The following is an 18,421-nucleotide window of genomic DNA, read 5'->3' as shown; positions in this document are numbered from 1 at the left end:
GATCCCAGACATGTTCCAGGGACACTCCCCACAGCCGCGGGGCTGGTTACTGGGCGACTGGGCTTACCTGTTGCAGTCGTGGCTGACAATGCCAATATGGAGGCCACAGACCGATACGGAGACCCGCAACAATGATGCCCATTGTGCGACCAGGGGTTTGGTCGAGAGGTGCTTGGGGCCCTGAAAATTCGCTTCAGGTCCCTGGACCGCTCTGGAGGGGCTCTCCAGTACAAGGCCAGGAGGATCTTCACTTTGAGTTAGAATCACGAAAACCTCCTCCTTTTCTCTCCTTCCCTTTCAAAGTACCTTTTAAGCATATTCACATGACACACTCGGTAAGTTTTCCTTCGATCTGGCGTTCTTACCACATAATTCACCTCACTTCATTTCCTTTCAATCGGATAAGGTTCACGAAACCTTACTTTTAAAGGTTCACCTACCACTGGTAACAATACTAAAACTTTATCTCCACTGGCAAAACTACGAACTTTTGCTTTCTTGTCCGCTACCCGTTTCATCACATGCTGTGCAACTTTTAAATGTTGTCTAGCTAATTCACCTGCTCTATTTAGTTGTTCCCTAACATTTGACACGTAGTCCAATAATGTAAATTCCGATTTCTCACTCACCAATTTTTCCTTAATCAATTTAAGTGGCCTCTTACCTCATGACCAAAAATTAGTTCAAAAGGACTAAATTTGGTTGACTCATTAGGTGCATCCCTAATTGCAAACAATACATATGGAATTCCATTATCCCAATCCTCTGGATAATCTTGACAATAAGCTCTCAACATTGTCTTTAACATCTGATGCCACCTTTCTAACACTCCCTGGGATACTGGATGGTACACAGTTGATTTAAATTATTTTAGTCCTAAGCTATCCATAACTTCCTTGAATAACCTTGAGGTAAAATTTGATCCTTGATCCGATTGTATTTCTATGGGTAGTCCATATCTAGTAAAGAATTTAAGTAACTCCTCCACAATCTTTTTAGCTGTAATATTGCGTACTGGAATGGCCTCTGGAAACCTAGTAGACACATTCATTGTAGTCAAAAGATATTGATTCCCACTTTTCGTTTTAGGAAGTGGTCCTGCACAATCTATTAAGACTCTTGTAAAAGGTTCCTCAAATGCTGGAATGGGTACTCAGGGTGCTGGTTTTATCATTGCTTAAGGTGTCCCTGTCACTTGACATGTGTGACATGATCTACAAAATTTAACTACATCTTTAATTAGTCCAGGCCAATAAAAATGTTTTTGTATTTTAGCTTGAGTTTTCCTTGCTCCCAAATAACCTCCTATGGTACCTCATGCGCTACTCGCAACACCTCCTTTCTATACCCTACCGGCAATACCACTTAATGAACTTCTGCTCACTTTTCATCCACCTGCATATGTAAAGGTCTCCATTTTCTCATCAAGACATCATTCTGGTATACACTCAGATTCCTCTTCCGTGTATGCTTTCTTATACATGCATTTTATTTCTATATCTTTCTGTTGTAACTCTGCCAGTTTTCCTGAACTAAAAATATCCGCCTCATCCTCCACCTGTTCTTGTTCTTTTTCAACCATCTGATCAAAGATCGTTTCTGATAATTGAACTTCAACTTTATCTCACTCTTTGATTTCTCCTCTTGTCTTAACCCGTGACTTTGCGACCTTGTTACTACACAGTCTGGAAAAATCCCAGGATATTCATCCTTCAACATTTGAGTTGTCTGATTTTCCACTGGCTTATCAACCACAGTAGGCATCACTCCCACCTGCGATCCAGCTATGTCATTACCCAAGATAAACTGTATTCCTGGACAAGATAGTTTATCTATTACTCCTACTACCACTTCACCACTCTTCACTGGACTTTCCAACCTTACCTTTTATAATGGAACGCTACTCCTCTCACCCTGAATTCCACATATTACCACCTTTTCTGGCAACATTCTTCCCAAACTACATAATTCCTCATCTCTTACCATTAAAGATTGACTAGCTCTTAAAATGGTGACTTCTTTACCTGCTCCTCCTGATACACATGAGTAAACTTTACCCACACAAGTAAATTCTTCAAAGACATCTGGCACCTTCTTATCAATTACTTCTTGAACAGGCTGTACAATCGTTTGCACCTCCTTTGCTTCCCTTCGGCTTTCCTTTACTACTCTAACAAACCCCACTATCTTATCCTGTTTTACCACATCAGACTTCCCAGTGCTTTTCTTCAACCACCAACACTGTGACTTTACATGGCCTAGTTTATTACAGTGAAAACATTTGAGACTTTTAATTTCTCTTCCACCCTCCTGGATTTCTTTTTTAATCTGAGGTACACTCTCTTTATTATCACTTGAGTATTTCTCATGTCCCCAGTTTCTATCCCTCACCGGCTGAAACTGATGTCAGAAACCAATCTTTGATTTATGAACTAATTCATAATCATCTGCCATTTCTGCTGCTAATCTCGCAGTTTTAACCCGCTGCTCTTCCACATGAGTTCTCACTACATCAGGAATTGAATTTTTATATTCCTCCAAAAGTATAATTTCTCTGAGAGTTTCATACGTTTGGTCTATTTTCAAAGCCCTTATCCACCTATCAAAATTACTCTGTTTGAGCCTTTCAAACATCATGTATGTTTGACTAGGTTCTTTCCTTAAGTTTTTAAACCTTTGTCTGTAAGCTTCAGGCACTAGCTCATATGCACCTAAGATGGATTTCTTCACCTCCTCGTACATTCCAGATACCTCCTCCGGTAGTGATGCAAACACTTCACTAGCTCTACCTACCAGCTTTATTTGAATCAGTAATACCCACATGTCCTGTGGCCATTTCATTTGTTTAGATACCTTCTCAAATGAAATGAAAAAGGCTTCTACTTCCTTCTCGTCATACCTTAGCAATGCGTGGACATATTTAAATAGATCCCCACCACGTCTTTGATGTTGACGCTCTGTCTCATTATCCTCATCCATCTCATCCAACTGTATGTTTCCCTTTGAGTCTGCCAATTTTAACTGATTTTCATGTTTCATAGCCATTTTATGAAGTTCAAACTCTCTCTCTTTTTCCCTTTCCCCTCTATCTCTTTCTTTGTTTCTTTTTTCTCTCTCCGTTTCTTTTTCTCTCATTGCATATTCAAGTTGCTTTAATTCTTTTTCATGTTCAAATTGCTTAATCTGCAACTGGAGCTTTGCCATTTCGAATGAGTCAGAATGTATCTCAGGCAAAATTAAATGCTCAGCTACCGCGATAAGTACCTCATATTTTCGCATTTTGCCAGGCAATGTTAACTGCAATGCCTTTGCCAAATCTAACAGTCTGCTTTTAGTCTCTGTCCGTAAGGTATTGCGTGTTACCGTGTCCATCCCCAAAAGCTTCTGAGCCTTTGAAAGAGCCATCGTCCACAACACACTCCCCGCTTAAACTAAAATACCGCACCTGAAAAGCAACCACAATATGCTCACCCCTCACTGTCTTTAAGTTTGTTAAGCCAATCCAATACATAGACTTTTATCCCCCTCGAGGCCCCAATTGGTATGGGTCTGGGTTTACAGAACCCCAAAGTGTTTCATGGAGTTCAACCGACCCACAACAATAGATTGTGGTGTGGGAAGCACACGGTGTACTCTCCAGGTGTGATACAGCAGAAATGGAGAAGTGGTTTTTAAAACAAAACAATGTTTATTCTATGAACTCAAGTTCACTATTTTAAAAACAAACATTGAATATCTTAACACCCATTACTTCAAAGATAACCCCAAAAGACTACCCCACTAAATAATCCTTCAAACTGTTCCTTTAAACGTCCAGGGGCAGCACGGTAGCATGGTGGTTAGCACAATTGCTTCACAGCTCCAGGGTCCCAGGTTCGATTCCCGGCTTGGGTCACTGTCTGTGCGGAGTCTGCACGTTCTCCCCGTGTGTGCGTGGGTTTCCTCCGGGTGCTCCGGTTTCCTCCCACAGTCCAAAGATGTGTAGGTTAGGTGGATTGGTCATGCTAAATTGCCCTTTGTGTCCAAAATTGCCCTTAGCGTTGGGTGGGGTTAGTGGGTTATGGGGATAGGGTGGAGATGTGGGCTTGGGTAGGGTGCTCTTTCAAAGAGCCGGTGCAGATTTGATGGGCCGAATGGCCTCCTTCTGCACTGTAAATTCTATGAGAAGACTTCAAACCTTCAAAAACAGACATCAGGTTACATTCAATATATTTATAGTCATTGGATTTGCAGAAATCAACAGACCAGCTCTGTGTTTCTTCCTGCAGCTCTCAGCAAAACACACAGACACTTCCAGCTGGCTTCTCAAACTGAAACTCAAAAAAGCAGAAGTGAGCTCAGCTCCCTTCACCCTCTGACATCACTTCAATAATATGATCAGCTCCATTTCTTAAAGGTACATTGCTTAAACATCCTTTCTTAAAGGTACTCTCACATGACAATACCCAAGCCCTCCTCCGGGGGTGGAGATGTATACAGATCCGGGTAAAATGCCTCAAATGCGCCTTTAATTTTATCTAGAGCTGTCACCAACCCTCACCCCTCGTCCTTAAACTGGGCTATCTCTTGTGGGGCATCTCAGCTGGCGAGCTGATAGAAGGCTGGTCTTCTCACCATATTCAGAAAATGGTCCCCATGAGTGAATAGTTGGTTCACGATCGACACCAAAGCAAATTCCATCTGTAACCTCTTTCTCTTCACTAACAGTTCCATTGTCGGGGCTGTGGAGTACTGCCGATCCACCTCCAGAACTCTGTCGATAACCTCTGCCTGTCTACCCTCCCAACTCTGTCGCTGTGGCCTTATATGAGATTACCTCCCCTCTGATCACCGCCTTCAGCGCTTCCCAGAACTCTGAACTCTATATTGTTCCCTATGGCCAAGGCTACCTTCTCACAGAACTCCTTGTCTGCCAGGAGTGCCGTGTCTGACTTCCACAGGGGACGCTGGGCTCGACCTGTCTCCAGCCTCCATAAGCACTGCCACCTCCTTCACCATCTCCGAAGTTCCAAAGGACTTGGAGCTTGGGGAGTGGGGTGAGGAAGGGGTTTGGAGTGTATATGTTGGTGACTATGTATGGGGTGATGATGGATTCCCGTTTATTTTTCTTTGGTATTTGTATTTAAAATATTGAAGGTTGTTTGGGAGTTGGTGGGAGGGAGGAATTGCCAGGGGATTGACATTGTATTTGTTACCGGTGATTATTTGTTGTAGGTGTAAATTTTGATGAAAAGGTGAAAAAGGAGAATAAAAATATTTTTTAAAAAAGGACTTGGGGCTCGACCTGTCTATCCTCGGATCCAATGTGCAGTTGCAATCACCCCTTATGATTAACACTACCCCTCCCCCCTACCCCTTCTCCCCTTCGATCCATCAGTCAACCCATCCCACTCCAACAAATGCCCTGCCCCGCATTCCCACCCTTAAACAAATAGAACCCATCCAACCTAAACATGCTTCCTCCCCCCACCAACCAAACCAAGCCCCCCCCCCCCCGCCCCGCACTCAGGCTACCCACTGCAGCCCCCTCCCTCACACTGCTCCTGTTAACTAGCATAACTGCTGGCATGGTGACCCCGACTTGGAAAACAACAAAAAGAACCCAACCTGAAAAGCCCAAATTACCCCATACCCCACTCCCCGACCCAAAAGAGTGCATACCGGGTAGAAAGAACCCACAACGCCCCCATGACGAGACACATTAACCTAAACTTCCATTGAGAAAAAACATGGAACCCAAAGTAACAACATCAGCCGTGGTAAAGAACAAACGCATGAACCTGTAAACCTTCAAAAAACACCATAACGGTACATTATCGGCATCAATTCTCCTCCAAACCATTTTTTCTCACAAAGTCATTGGCCTCCTCCAGCATATTTAAATAATGCTCTCTATCCTTAAACGTGACCCACAGTTTACCCGGGTACAACACTTTAAATCAGACTTTGGTCCTGAAGAACAACGTCTTGGCCTTGTTGAAGCCAGCAGGACTCTTGGCCAGATCAGCCCCAATGCCCTGGTAAATTCAAATGGAGTGGCCCTCCCAGCTACAATCCCACCTGGTCTTCGCCCACTTCAAGATTCGTTCCTTCTCCAAATATATATGCAAACAGACGATAACGCCCGCTCTTGGTTTCTGGTGCAGTGACTGGTGGGCCCGGTCCACCTCGGGAAGATCCCCTTCTAGGACCAGCTTCCCGAGCATCTTTGCAACGTACTCGGTGGCATTCGTACCTTCCATTCCCTCCGGCAATCTGACTATCCTCAGGTTTTGACGCCTGGGTCGGTTCTCCTGGCCATCAAAACTTTGTGAGCCTCTGCCAACATTGATACTTCTGCCTCTAAAGAGATAATCTGGTCGTTGTGGTCCAAGACCACTCTCTCCACCTCCTGAATCGTCGCGCTCTGCGACCCCAGTCGCTGCTCCACCCTGCGAAGGGGATCTACTGTCATCTCAATCGTCTTAGACAGGTCTTCCCGCATCTCCTGCCTGTACTGCTGGAAATCTCCAATGATGAACTCCATTAGTTGCTCCATCAGCAATCGGGAGGTCCACCATATTCTCCTTCACTCTGTCATGAGGGTCCTCTGGAGGGGGGGCGGGGGGGCGTTGTTCGAATTTTGCTTGTATTGTACCCAGCCGGCATCCCACACTGGAGGAAAAACCAACAAACTTCACTTGCTTTAACTTTCTTCCTACCGCGACACCCCTTTACCAGGTCAAAAGGCCAAACACCAAATCTCCAAGGGGGAACCGCCTGGTGTGCGACAGCTCAGCTCATGTCCACCACCGGACATCCCTAAAATAGCAGTCATAACTGATCCCTCAGCTGGAGGCTCCAATCTATAGAGACCCCAATAGAACAATTCAAAAGACCCTTTAACCTGAGGAGGGATGGAAACCAGGCTACCGCTCAAGTCACGTACCTGTACGATCTTCCAGGAAGCCGCCTAAACTGGTGAGTCAAAAGGCGGCGGGCCTTATCCTTGTATTCATAAACATGCTCTAGCGTTGCAGCTGGTCCACCGCTCTGTCTGTCGATAATAGCTCGAATTGTGTTTGCAGCATTTTACTTCTTGCCAACGACTGCAGGGTTGGGGCAAGCGAGTACTGGTGGTCCACCTCAAGAATGAAGTCCACGGACCTCTGTTGCTCTGCCCTCGCTGTCTTCACCGTGTGCACTTTATAGGAGATAATCCCTGCCCTGAGGACCACCTTAAGGGCCTCCCACAGAGTGGAAGGTGAGACTGATTAAATGCCATATAGTTGTTCCCAATAGCAGTGGCCTAATAATGTTGTGTCCAACCTCCATGGTGGACATTGGGAGGGACATGACTCTAAACCTTTAGGCTGGGAGTAGAGGGAAGGCAAAGAAGCTGGAGGATAAAAATGATGAAAGATTACCAATTCATTGATTTTCTGGCTTTGTCCGAACTGATTCTTACAATAATTGATGTTTTCCTCAATCTCAAGTCAAAAACTCAAAATTGGAAGAAGGCTAATTAAAAAAAATTTTTTTTTAGAGTACCCAATTCATTTTTTTTCCAATTAAGGGGCAATTTAGCGTGGCCAATCCACCTAGCCTGCACATCTTTGGGTTGTGGGGGCGAAACTCACGCAGGCACAGGGAGAATGTGCAAACTCCACACGGACAGTGACCCAGAGCCGGGATCGAACCTGGGACCTCGGCGCCGTGAGACAGCAGGGCTAACCCACTGCGCCACCGAGCTGCCCCTGAAGGCTAATTTTTTAATGGGATGAGAGGGGATCTAGACAGGGTAAAATGGAGCCAAAGTCTGACATGAAAAGCTGTAATGAAACGATGGGTGAGTTTTAAGGAAGAGATGTTTCAGGTATAGGATGGTGACGTTCCACCAAGGAGGCAAGGCAGAGAAACCACAGGGCCCTCTGAACGATCAGAAAAGTGAGTGTCAGCTGTGTGTCAAGTGGATTCTTTAAGCACGCCCTAGACCAGTCATTTTCAAACTCAGGGCCGCGACCCGTGGGTGGGTCACGGATGGGTGTCGAGAGGGTCCCGGGGTCATGGGTTACGGGATTCTCGATCACGGGATGAAGTGCCCAACGGCCACGATTGGCTCATCCAACGTTAGTGCGTTATCGCAGGAACAGGTTCTTTTTGAATATCGATGGGAGTCTTCTCTCCAGAAGCGGCGGCAGGGAGCACGTCACGCACCCCATGCACTGACGTCACGTACTCTGGGCGCGAGAGAGATTCCTCCATTTTGCAGCTGCCAGCAGTGGTGGTGTGAACTCCAGGACCTCTGGTGAACAATCCATGAAGAAAAAGCTGAAAACAGGAACAAAGCAGCAGAAGGATGATTTCTTGAGGTACGGGTTTATTAATTGTGCCAATGCAAATCAGGATGCAAAATTCATGTATGTTATATAAAGGAAAGTACTGGCAAATGAAACATTAAATCCCTCAAAACTTCAAAGACATTTGAAGACTAATACTGGTGGAAGTGGAAAGATTAGATGTGCTGGATGCATGAATATTGGTAGGCATGATACCCTGAAAAGTCTGACTATACTTAGAGTGGATAAGTCGCCTGGTCTGAATGCCTTGCATCCAAGGCTTCTAAGAGGAATGGGAGTGAATATAATGGAAGGATCTTCCCATTGTCCCGAGATATGGTGGGGAGAGGAGACGCCAGAGAGTTGTAAAGTGACAAATGTGGCACCCTTATTCAAGAAAGGGTGCAAGGATGGTTCTGGCGACTACAGTGATGGGTAAGGTTTTAAAATCAGGCAAAAAATTAACAGGCCCAAGGAGAGGTTGAGTTAATTGGGAGAACCAGCAGAGGTTTGTCAATTTAGATCTGGGCTTGTCTAATTCAATTGAATTTTTTAATGAAGTAACAGAGAAGATTGATGAAGGGGATGCAGTGGATTCTGTCCATATGCACAGAACCCACGCTAGCCGACCTTCGCGACCCACTCACCTGATGAAGGAGCTGCGCACCGAAAACTAGAGATTCCAAATAAACCTGTTGGACTTTAAGCTGGTGTTGAAAGACTTCCTACTGTGCCCATCCCAGTCCAACGCCGGCATCTCCACATCATGTCCATATAGAGTTTAAGAAAATATTTGACAAAGTACCACATCAAAGGTTGGTTGACCAAGTTGATGGAATAAATGGTAAATGACAGTTTAAGTAATTTAAAAAAATTATTTAAGGCCAGAAAAGAGCGAGTGATGATATTTTTCAGACTAGAGGATTGTTGACAGCGATGTTTCATGTCTTGGATGACTTCTTTTTTGGTATATTTCTAAATGACTTGAAAATTGGAATGCAGAGAAACATTTCAAAATTTGCTGATGATACCAAATGTCGAGATGTAGTAAACAGTGAAAATGATGCCCATCAACTGCAACACAACATAATAGATGGGCAGTCAACTGACAGTCCAAATTGAACAAAACGTTAGGAGCAGGATTTGATCATTAGGCCCTCTCGAGCTTGCTCCACTATTCAGTATGATCACGGCTAACCTTTGGTTTCAACTCAACTGTCCTGGCAACTTCCCAAATCTTGTGATTTGAGATCTTGAGATACAAAAAAACTGTCTATCTCAGCTTCAAATATGCTCAATGATGGAGACTTGCCAACCTTCTGGGTAAAGAATTCCAAACATTCACAACTCTCTGAATGAACAAATTTCTCTTTGTCTCAATCTGAAATGACAAATCTCTTAAACTCCAGTGAATATAATCGCAACCACCTCAATCTCTCCTCATACGTCAGTCCCGCCATCCCACTTCCCTCCCTCCATAGGGCTAGGGTCTGGCAGATGGAATACAATGTTGACAAATGTGAGGTTATCCATTTTGGTAGGAATAACATCAAAAGGGATTATTATTTAAATGATAAAATATTAAAACATGTTGCTGTGCAGAGAGACCTGGGTGTGCTAGTGCATGAGTCGCAAAAAGTTAGTTTACAGGTGCAACAGGTGATTAAGAAGGCAAATGGAATTTTGTCCTTCATTGCTAGAGGGATGGAGTTTAAGACTAGGGAGGTTATGCTGCAATTGTATAAGGTCTTAGTGAGGCCACACCTGGAGTATTGTGTTCAGTTTTGGTCTCCTTACTTGAGAAAGGACGTACTGGCACTGGAGGGTGTGCAGAGGAGATTCACTAGGTTAATCCCAGAGCTGAAGGGGTTGGATTACGAGGAGAGGTTGAGTAGACTGGGACTGTACTCGTTGGAATTTAGAAGGATGAAGGGGGATCTTATAGAAACATATAAGATTATGAAGGGAATAGATAGGATAGATGCGGGCAGGTTGTTTCCACTGGCGGGTGAAAGCAGAACCAGGGGGCATAGCCTCAAAATAAGGGGAAGTAGATTTAGGACTGAGTTTAGGAGGAACTTCTTCACCCAAAGGGTTGTGAATCTATGGAATTCCTTGCCCAGTGAAGCAGCAGAGGCTCCTTCATTAAATGTTTTTAAGATAAAGATAGATAGTTTTTTGAAGAATAAAGGGATTAAGGGTTATGGTGTTCGGGCCGGAAAGTGGAGCTGAGTCCACAAAAGATCAGCCATGATCTCATTGAATGGTGGAGCAGGCTTGAGGGGCCAGATGGCCTACTCCTGCTCCTCGTTCTTATGTTCTTATAGCAAGAACAACCTTCCTCAGAAAAGACCAAAACTGCACCCAATACTCCAGGCATGGTCTCATCAAGGCCCTGGATAATTGCAGCAAGACATCCCTGCTCCTGTACTCGAATCCTCTCACTGTAAAGGCCAACTTATCATTTGTTTACTTCACCATGTGCAGCACCTACATGCTTACTTTCAGCCACTGATGTTCAAGGACATTTAGGTCTCATTGTACATTCCCCTCTCCCAATTTATAGCCATTCAGATAACAATCTGTCTACCTGATTTTGCTACCAAAGTGGATAACCTCACATTTATCCACATTATACTGAATCTGCCATGCATTTGCCCAGTCAATTGACTTGTCCAAAACACACTGAAACATCTCTGCATCCTCCTCACAGTTCACCCTCCCCCAGCTTTGTGTCATCTGCAAATTTGGAGATACTACATTTAGTTTGGTAATCTAAATCATTAATATACATTGTGAATAGCTGGGGTTCTAGCACTGATCCCTGTGGTGCCCCACTAGTCATTACCTGCCACTTGGAAAAAGACACATTTATTCCTCCTCTTTGCTTCCTGTCTGCCAACCAGTTTTCTATCCATCTCAATACACTATCCCCAATCCCATGCGCTTTAATTTTTCACACTAATCTCTTCTGTGGGACTTGGCCGAAAGCGTTGAAAGTCCAAATAAATCACATCCACTGCCTCCCCTTCACCAACTCTACTAATTACATCCTTGAAGAATTCCAGTAATTTGTCAAGCATGATTTCCCTTTCGTTAATCCATGCTGACTCTGTCCGATCCTGTCACTGTTTTTCAAGTGCTCTGCTATTAAGTATTTTCTAATCGACTTTAGCATTTTCCCCACTACTGACGTCAGGCTGACTGATCTATACTTCCTTTTTAAATAGCTACATTACATTAGTTACATTAGCTACTCTCCAATGTGTAAGAGCTGTTCCAGAGTCTAGAGAATCTTGGAAGTTGCATCCACTATTACTAGAGCCACTTCTTTAAATACTCTGGGATGTAGATTATAAAGCTCTGAAATTTATCAACCGAAAGTCCCATCAATTTCCCCAAGGAATTTGTAAGCATCCTTTCTGTTTATTTCCTTTGTTCCCATTTCTTTTATGTTATTTTATTATTTAATTCATCGTTGGAATGTGCCTTTAAGCAGAAGACTCAAGATTGAAGCAGCCAGCTTGTCAGGACACTGTGTTGCCAGGTTTTACTTTGGAGAGGCGAAGCCAAACTTCTCGGCACTGAGTTTATCTTCAGAACCAGGTTTGGAGGGAGTCGGATGGATTGGTTAGCTGGCAGCCGGTGGGTTGGCCAGGTTTTGATCATCTGGACTGAGGGTGGCACGGTGCACGGTGGTTATCACTGCTGCATCACCATGCCAGGGACCTGGGTTCGATTTCGACCTTGGGTGACTGTGTGTCTGGAGTTTACACGTTCTCCCCGGGACTGCGTGGGTTTCCTCCAGGTGCTCCGGTTTTCTCCCACAGTCCAAAAATGTGCAGATTAGGTGGATTGGCCATGCTAAATTGCCCCTTAGTGTACGAAGATGTGCAGTTTAGATGGGATTACAGGGTTGCGGGGATAAGGTGGGGGTGTGGGCCTGGGTAGGGTGCTCTTTCAGAGGGTCGGTGCGGATCTGATGGGCTGAGTGGCCTCCACCTGCACTGTAGGGGTTGTGTGGTTCTGTGTGAGGGTTTGGTGGGTTGGCCATGCTAAATTACCCCTTAAGTGTCCAAAGATTAGGTGGGGTTAGGGGATAGGGCAGGGGAGTCGGTCTAGGTAGGATGCTCTTTTGGAAGGTCAGACTCGATGGGCCAAATAGCCACATTCTGCATTGTAGGGATTCTATGATCAGACATCTAATTCCCTCACCATTGTCCTCCCTCCCCCCCCCCCCCCCCATTCGAGCCAGCTGCTCCCTTTTCCATGTTGCCTTTTCACACACTGCTCAAGGTCCCACATTCTGATCTATTAATGTGCCACTATCAGCCCTCTTTCCTGGTCATTATCTCCAACATTTACTTTGTCTTTTTGTCCAGGACATCTTTGTCAATCTCCACCTATCGCTGGCTCTCTATCCAGCCCCACATCCTTCCCCACCACAGTATGGATCCATTTCCAGCTCGGAGTTATTTCAGACGTTTAGAGTCAGTTCCCCTTTTCTCGCCTCAGATGCTGACAGACTTGCTGAGATTGTGGGGCATTTTCTGTTTCAGATTCCAGCACCCAGCAGTGACTAATTAGGTGGCTCGGGTGCGATGCCCGTGTGCAATGCCGCAAGTAGTTTCATTTACGCTGCAGGCGCCACGCAAATATACGTCGTTGTTGCGGACAGGGGTGCACGGAGTCTGCGCTTCACCAAGGCGCCTGCGCGTTTCTGCTGAATGTAACAAAGGTCGTGTTTCCCGGAGTCAGTCTGTGTCGCCGCTCTCAACCCAAACTCCCCGGAAACATGTCCAAGCGAGTGGCCGTGGTGACCGGAGCCAACAAAGGCATCGGCCTGGCGGTGGTGCGGGCTCTGTGCCCGCAGTTCGATGGGGATGTGTACCTGACATCCCGGGACAGGGACCGCGGGCAGCAGGCGCTGTACAAACTGCAGCAGGAGCAGCTGAAGCCGCTTTTCCACCAGCTGGACATCAATGACCTGCAGAGCATCAGGGACCTGCGGAGCTTCATGTCCCAGACTTACGGAGGCATCGACGTCCTGATCAACAACGCTGGCATCGCCTTCAAGATGGCTGATACCACTCCGTTCAGCACCCAGGCTGAAGTGACGCTGGCGACCAACTTCTTCGCGACCAGGGATGTGTGTACTGAGCTCCTCCCCATCATCAAACCCCAAGGTACTGAGCCTTTGCATTTACAGGAATCTCTCGTCGTCCACTCACAGGCATTCCCTCCGTTCTATGGGGCATTTCCAGGGAGGGGGTCTGCACAGTGCATATTCTGGCCTTTCTGTCATTAGTTTGCTGGAGGGCAAACCATCCAACACCACCTTGTGTGGAGCCTTTAACTTGGGCCTGGATTTGTGGCGAAGGTGAGGTGAGATTAACAGCTTGTTAAAACATCATTAAATATAACTTCAATGGAACTACCCAACATAATGAAGGCTATGGGTGGGGGAGAAAGTATTTCCACTTGACAGGAGAGCTCGGTTAGAAAACAGGTTTAAAAGATAATTGGCAAAAAAAAGAAGAGGGAGATGAACAGAATAATTTTACTGAGTGAGTGGCTATAGTGGGAAACACTTTACCTACTGAAAGGTCTAAAAGCTGGAGTCATTGGCAACTTTCGGAAAGTAATTGGATGAAATGGAAAATGGTTCTGAGCTGCTGAGAAAGGGACAGGGAGTGGCAGTCATGATCAACTTTCAGATAACTGGGACATCAGACATAGGACTGTGAGGAACCATGTGACTTACTAGGCGATTCATTTGTCTTCTCTGCTGTGGGGGGTCTGGAAACAAATACTTGACACTCCTGAAATACTTGGAAGTTCATTTGTCATTTTATATCACCAAATAAAACATTGGTTTTGTGAGGGCCATGAAGAATCCAGCACGAGTTTTAAATTGAGTGTGATACACAGAGAGAGAGGCACGTGGATTTCACCGCAGCAAAGTGATTGGTTGTCCATTTTGGACCATAAAAATGATATTATTTAAATACTGCAAAGCTGTGAACAGCGGAGATCCAAAGACATTGAGGGACACTTTTATACAGATCACTGAAATGTAGTAGTCTGGTACAAAAATTAATCAAAGTATCTGGATGGTATGTTGGCCTTTGCAAATGAGAATATTGGCGGGCGGGGGCGGGGGGCGGGGGGGGGGCGGGGGAGAGAGGATCTGCTACGGGTTGTGCAAGCATCGGCAGGAGTAAACATCTGGGCACTGTACCTTCAAGTTGGCCTTGGAAGGAGAGCAGTGTTAGATTATGAGAAGGGACTGGTTAAACTAGACTTTTATGGGCAGCACGGTGGCACAGTGGGTTAGCCCTGCTGCCTCACGGGCACTGAGGTCCCACGTTCGATCCCGGCTCTGGGTCACTGTCCGTGTGGAGTTTGCACATTCTCCCTGTGTTTGCGTGGGTTTCACCCCCACAATCCAAAGATGTGCAGCGTAAGTGGATTGACCATGCTGAATTGCCCCTTAATTGGAAAAAATGAATTGGGTACCCTAAATTTATTTTTAAAAAAACTAGACTTTTATTTTGCAGAATATAGACATATATTCCAGGGAGCGGCAGCACGGTAGCACTGTGGTTTGCACAGTTGCTTCACAGCTCCAGGGTTCCAGGTTCGATACTCGGCTTGGGTCACTGTGTGCGGAGTCGGCACGTTCTCCCCGTGTTTGCGTGGGTTTCCTCCGGGTTCTTCCCACAGTCCAATGATGTGCAGGTTCGGTGGATTTGCCATACTAAATTGCCCTTGCTGTCCAAAAAAAAGTTAGGTGGGGTTACGGGGGTTTAAGTGGGGTGCTCTTTCCAAGATCCGGTGCAGACTCGATGGGCCGAAGCCTCCTTCTGCACTGTAAATTCTATGAGTTGATTGCGGTTTTAGGGATTATAATTCAAATTGATAGGGTAGATAAGAGTAATTTTTCCACTGAATCAAGTGTCCCAAGATCCGTCATTATGCTTGAAATGATATCCCACCAGGCTCTATAGGCTTTTAGCAGAAAAGGAAATAGAGTAAGAATAAACGAGAGAGAAATGTTGCTTTTGGCTTTTGTACCTGTGTCATGTTACCTAATTTCTGTTTAACCTGCAGGGAGAGTTGTGAATGTATCCAGTGTGTCCAGTACCATGGCATTGCAGAAATGCAGCCAAGAGCTCAAAAATAAATTCCGCAGTACGACAATCACGGAGGAGGAACTGGTGGAGCTGATGAAAAAATTTATCGAAGATGCTAAAAGAGGAGACCACGTTCAACAGGGGTGGGCACCCAGTGCCTACGGGGTATCAAAGATCGGCGTTACGGTCCTTTCGAGGATCCACGCCCGAATGCTGAGTAAGGAGAGGGCTGCAGACGGGATCCTCTTGAATGCTTGTTGTCCTGGATGGGTGAAAACAGACATGGCTGGTCCCAATGCCCCTCTCACCCTGGAGGAAGGGGCTGTGACTCCGGTTTATTTAGCTCTTCTCCCAGCAGGAGCTGAAGGCCCACACGGAGAGTTTGTAAGCAAGAAAACTGTTCAGGAATGGTAAACCTTTAGGCTAGGAGCATAGGGAAGGGGAAGAAGCTGGGGTCAGGCTTTGTTTGCATGAACTAATTCTTTTCCCATTTCTTTTCATCAAATATTTTCATTAAAGTCCACAATTGTGCCTTGAAGTTATTTGTTTCTTATTAAAAATAATAGTTCTATTGATATTGCAAATAGCTCTTGTGAGCTTGGCTATTACAGGCTAATAAAAACAAGTTTTGCTGAAAATGTTCATTACTTGTTAATTTTTAAAATCAGTAAACCTTGTCTTTTGAATCATTATGCATTTCAGTTTCTCTTATTTGCTTGGCAGTTTTTATTTTTTAAAGTATTTTTATTCAATTATTTTCATTTTGTATATAATACAAAAGTAAAACATCACAACCAATCTGCATAAAAGCCCCCGCATCCCACCCCTCCAAAACCATCTAACCCCTCCCCCACTTTAGCAACTAACAGTGACCAGCTCGTCGAAATCCTTGGGTTTTCTCCTGTTGTTTTTCCAACATCTTTCTATCTTCCAAAATGGTCTTGTGTATTATTTATTTTCGTGTTTCTGGGAGCTTGTGAATAAATTGGTTGATGCTTTCACCTGCACAGCAATGGTTATAACACTTCAGCAGCAATCCATTGACTGAGGTCCTGTGGGGTCTTACTGAGACAGTGAAAGGAAATTTTACAGTGCAATTACCTCTGACTCTTACCGCAACCAAGGGAAAAAGCAAGCAGAGCTCTGCAGTAACGATCAAATCTTGCATCCTGCCTTATTGTCTTGCATTGCAAAATGTTTGCTTGGCTCATTTGGCAGCACTATTGCCCTTGTGTTAAGACTTGAGCAGATAATCTGCTTTCTGTCATTATAGGCTTGGACAACATACTTGGTCCTTCCATATATTTGCAGGAAAGAGCATTATCACACAAACCCTGGGAGAAACATTTGAAGTATCATAAACAGCCTTTATTTTGGAAAAAAGAAGCAGTGTTGCAAAGACTCCGTTTCCGGGTTGCGGCGATGCGGAGCTGAGCCGCGCGATTCGGCAGCTCCCGTGAAAACGGACTTTCGGGCCCGATAACGGAGCCCCAACGGCATTTTTTTGAAAATCAACCCGTGGGGAAGGAAGAAGAACGGTCCACTACCAACCCTCATGGACCGGACCCGCAGCGAAACGGCAAAAAAAGTGGCCCTGGAGCAGCGAGAGAAGAAGGAAAAAAAAGCAAAATGGCGGCGCCAACAGACAAAGAGATGAAGGAGTTCATCAAGCGCTGTTTTGAGGAGATGCGCAAGGAGATGGTGGCACCTATGCTGGCGATAATTGAAGGGCTTGGAACAACCCAGAAAGCCCAAGAGGTGAAGATCCAGGAGATCCAGGAAAAAGGGAGCGTGAACGACGATGAGCTCGTGGGCCTGGCGGAGAAAGTGGAGCGGCACGAGGTGCTGCACAATACGTGGGCGGGAAGACTCGAAGACCTGGAGAATAGGTCGAGGAGAAACAATTTGAGGATCCTGGGACTCCCAGAAGGAGTGGAGGGGGCCGATGCCGCGACATACGCGGGCACAATGATCAGGACGCTGATGGGTGTGGAGGCCCCCCCGGGATTGCTGGAGCTGGATGAGGCGCACCGAGTGCTTGCGAGGAAGCCCAAGGCAAATGAGCCGCCAAGGGCGATGGTGGTGAGATTTCACCGGTTTACGGACAGAGAGAGGGTCCTGAAATGGGCCAAGAGGGAACGGAGCAGCAAGTGGGACAATGAAGAGATCAGAATATACCCGGATTGGAGCGCGGAGGTCGCTAAGCGGAGAGCGGGTTTCAACCGGGCCAAAGCGGTGCTGCATCGGAAAGGAGTGAAATTTGGAATGTTGCAGCCAGCGCGACTGTGGGTTACACATAATGGCCAACACCACTACTTCAAAACGCCCGAAGAGGCGTGGACCTTTATACTAACTGAAAAGCTGGATTCTAATTGAGGGTTTGTGTGGGAGGGGGGTGTTTGAGGGTTGAAGTATGATGGTTGTTGTACATAGGGGGTCAATCACGCACAGGAAATGTTATATGGGCTGGGGGAGGGAGACAAGGCCACGACAGGAGCTGCGCCATGGGGGGGCGGGGCAGGCTTTGGAAAGCGCGGGGTTTTCTTTCCCGCGCGCGGCAAGAAAGGGAACGAAGGAATGTATATTGATTGGGAGATTCCCACACGGGGGGGGGGGAGGGGGGTCAAAGGGATGGCGGGAGAAGCTGGGGTCAGCTGACTTACGAGAGATATGGGGGAGCAAAAAAGCTAGACGGGGATCTAACGGGGGGGAGGGGGAAAGGGTTGCTGCTGCACTGGCCGAAAGAGAACGGGGCACAGAAGAGGTGGCTGGGACGGGGGTCCCCCGGCTGGGGGACTGGAGAGTGAGGGCGGCGCGGACAAGGGACTGGCCCAGAAAAGGAGGTGGCTGGGACGGGGGTCCCCCGGCTGGGGGACTGGAGAGTGAGGGAGGCGCGGACAAGGGACTGGCCCAGAAAAGGAGATGGCTAGTCGCGGGGGGGGGGGGGGGGGGGGGGGCGGTGAGAGT

At 46.2% G+C, this 18,421-nt stretch overlaps 1 protein-coding gene across 1 annotated transcript; it reads left to right on the top strand.

Moving 5' to 3' along the window:
• Nucleotides 1-12,998: 12,998 nt before the first annotated feature.
• Nucleotides 12,999-16,144, top strand: cbr1 (carbonyl reductase 1). Its single transcript, XM_072513345.1, has 2 exons — nt 12,999-13,504; nt 15,432-16,144. The coding sequence occupies exons 1-2, from the start codon at nt 13,114-13,116 to the stop codon at nt 15,866-15,868; spliced, it is 828 nt and encodes a 275-aa protein (XP_072369446.1). The 5' UTR covers nt 12,999-13,113; the 3' UTR covers nt 15,869-16,144.
• Nucleotides 16,145-18,421: the final 2,277 nt, after the last annotated feature.

The sequence above is a fragment of the Scyliorhinus torazame genome, chromosome 8 (assembly GCF_047496885.1).
Source record: "Scyliorhinus torazame isolate Kashiwa2021f chromosome 8, sScyTor2.1, whole genome shotgun sequence".
NCBI lineage: Eukaryota > Metazoa > Chordata > Chondrichthyes > Carcharhiniformes > Scyliorhinidae > Scyliorhinus > Scyliorhinus torazame.
The sequence above is the reverse complement of the archived record's forward strand: the minus strand, read 5'-3'. Positions and strand labels throughout refer to the sequence as shown.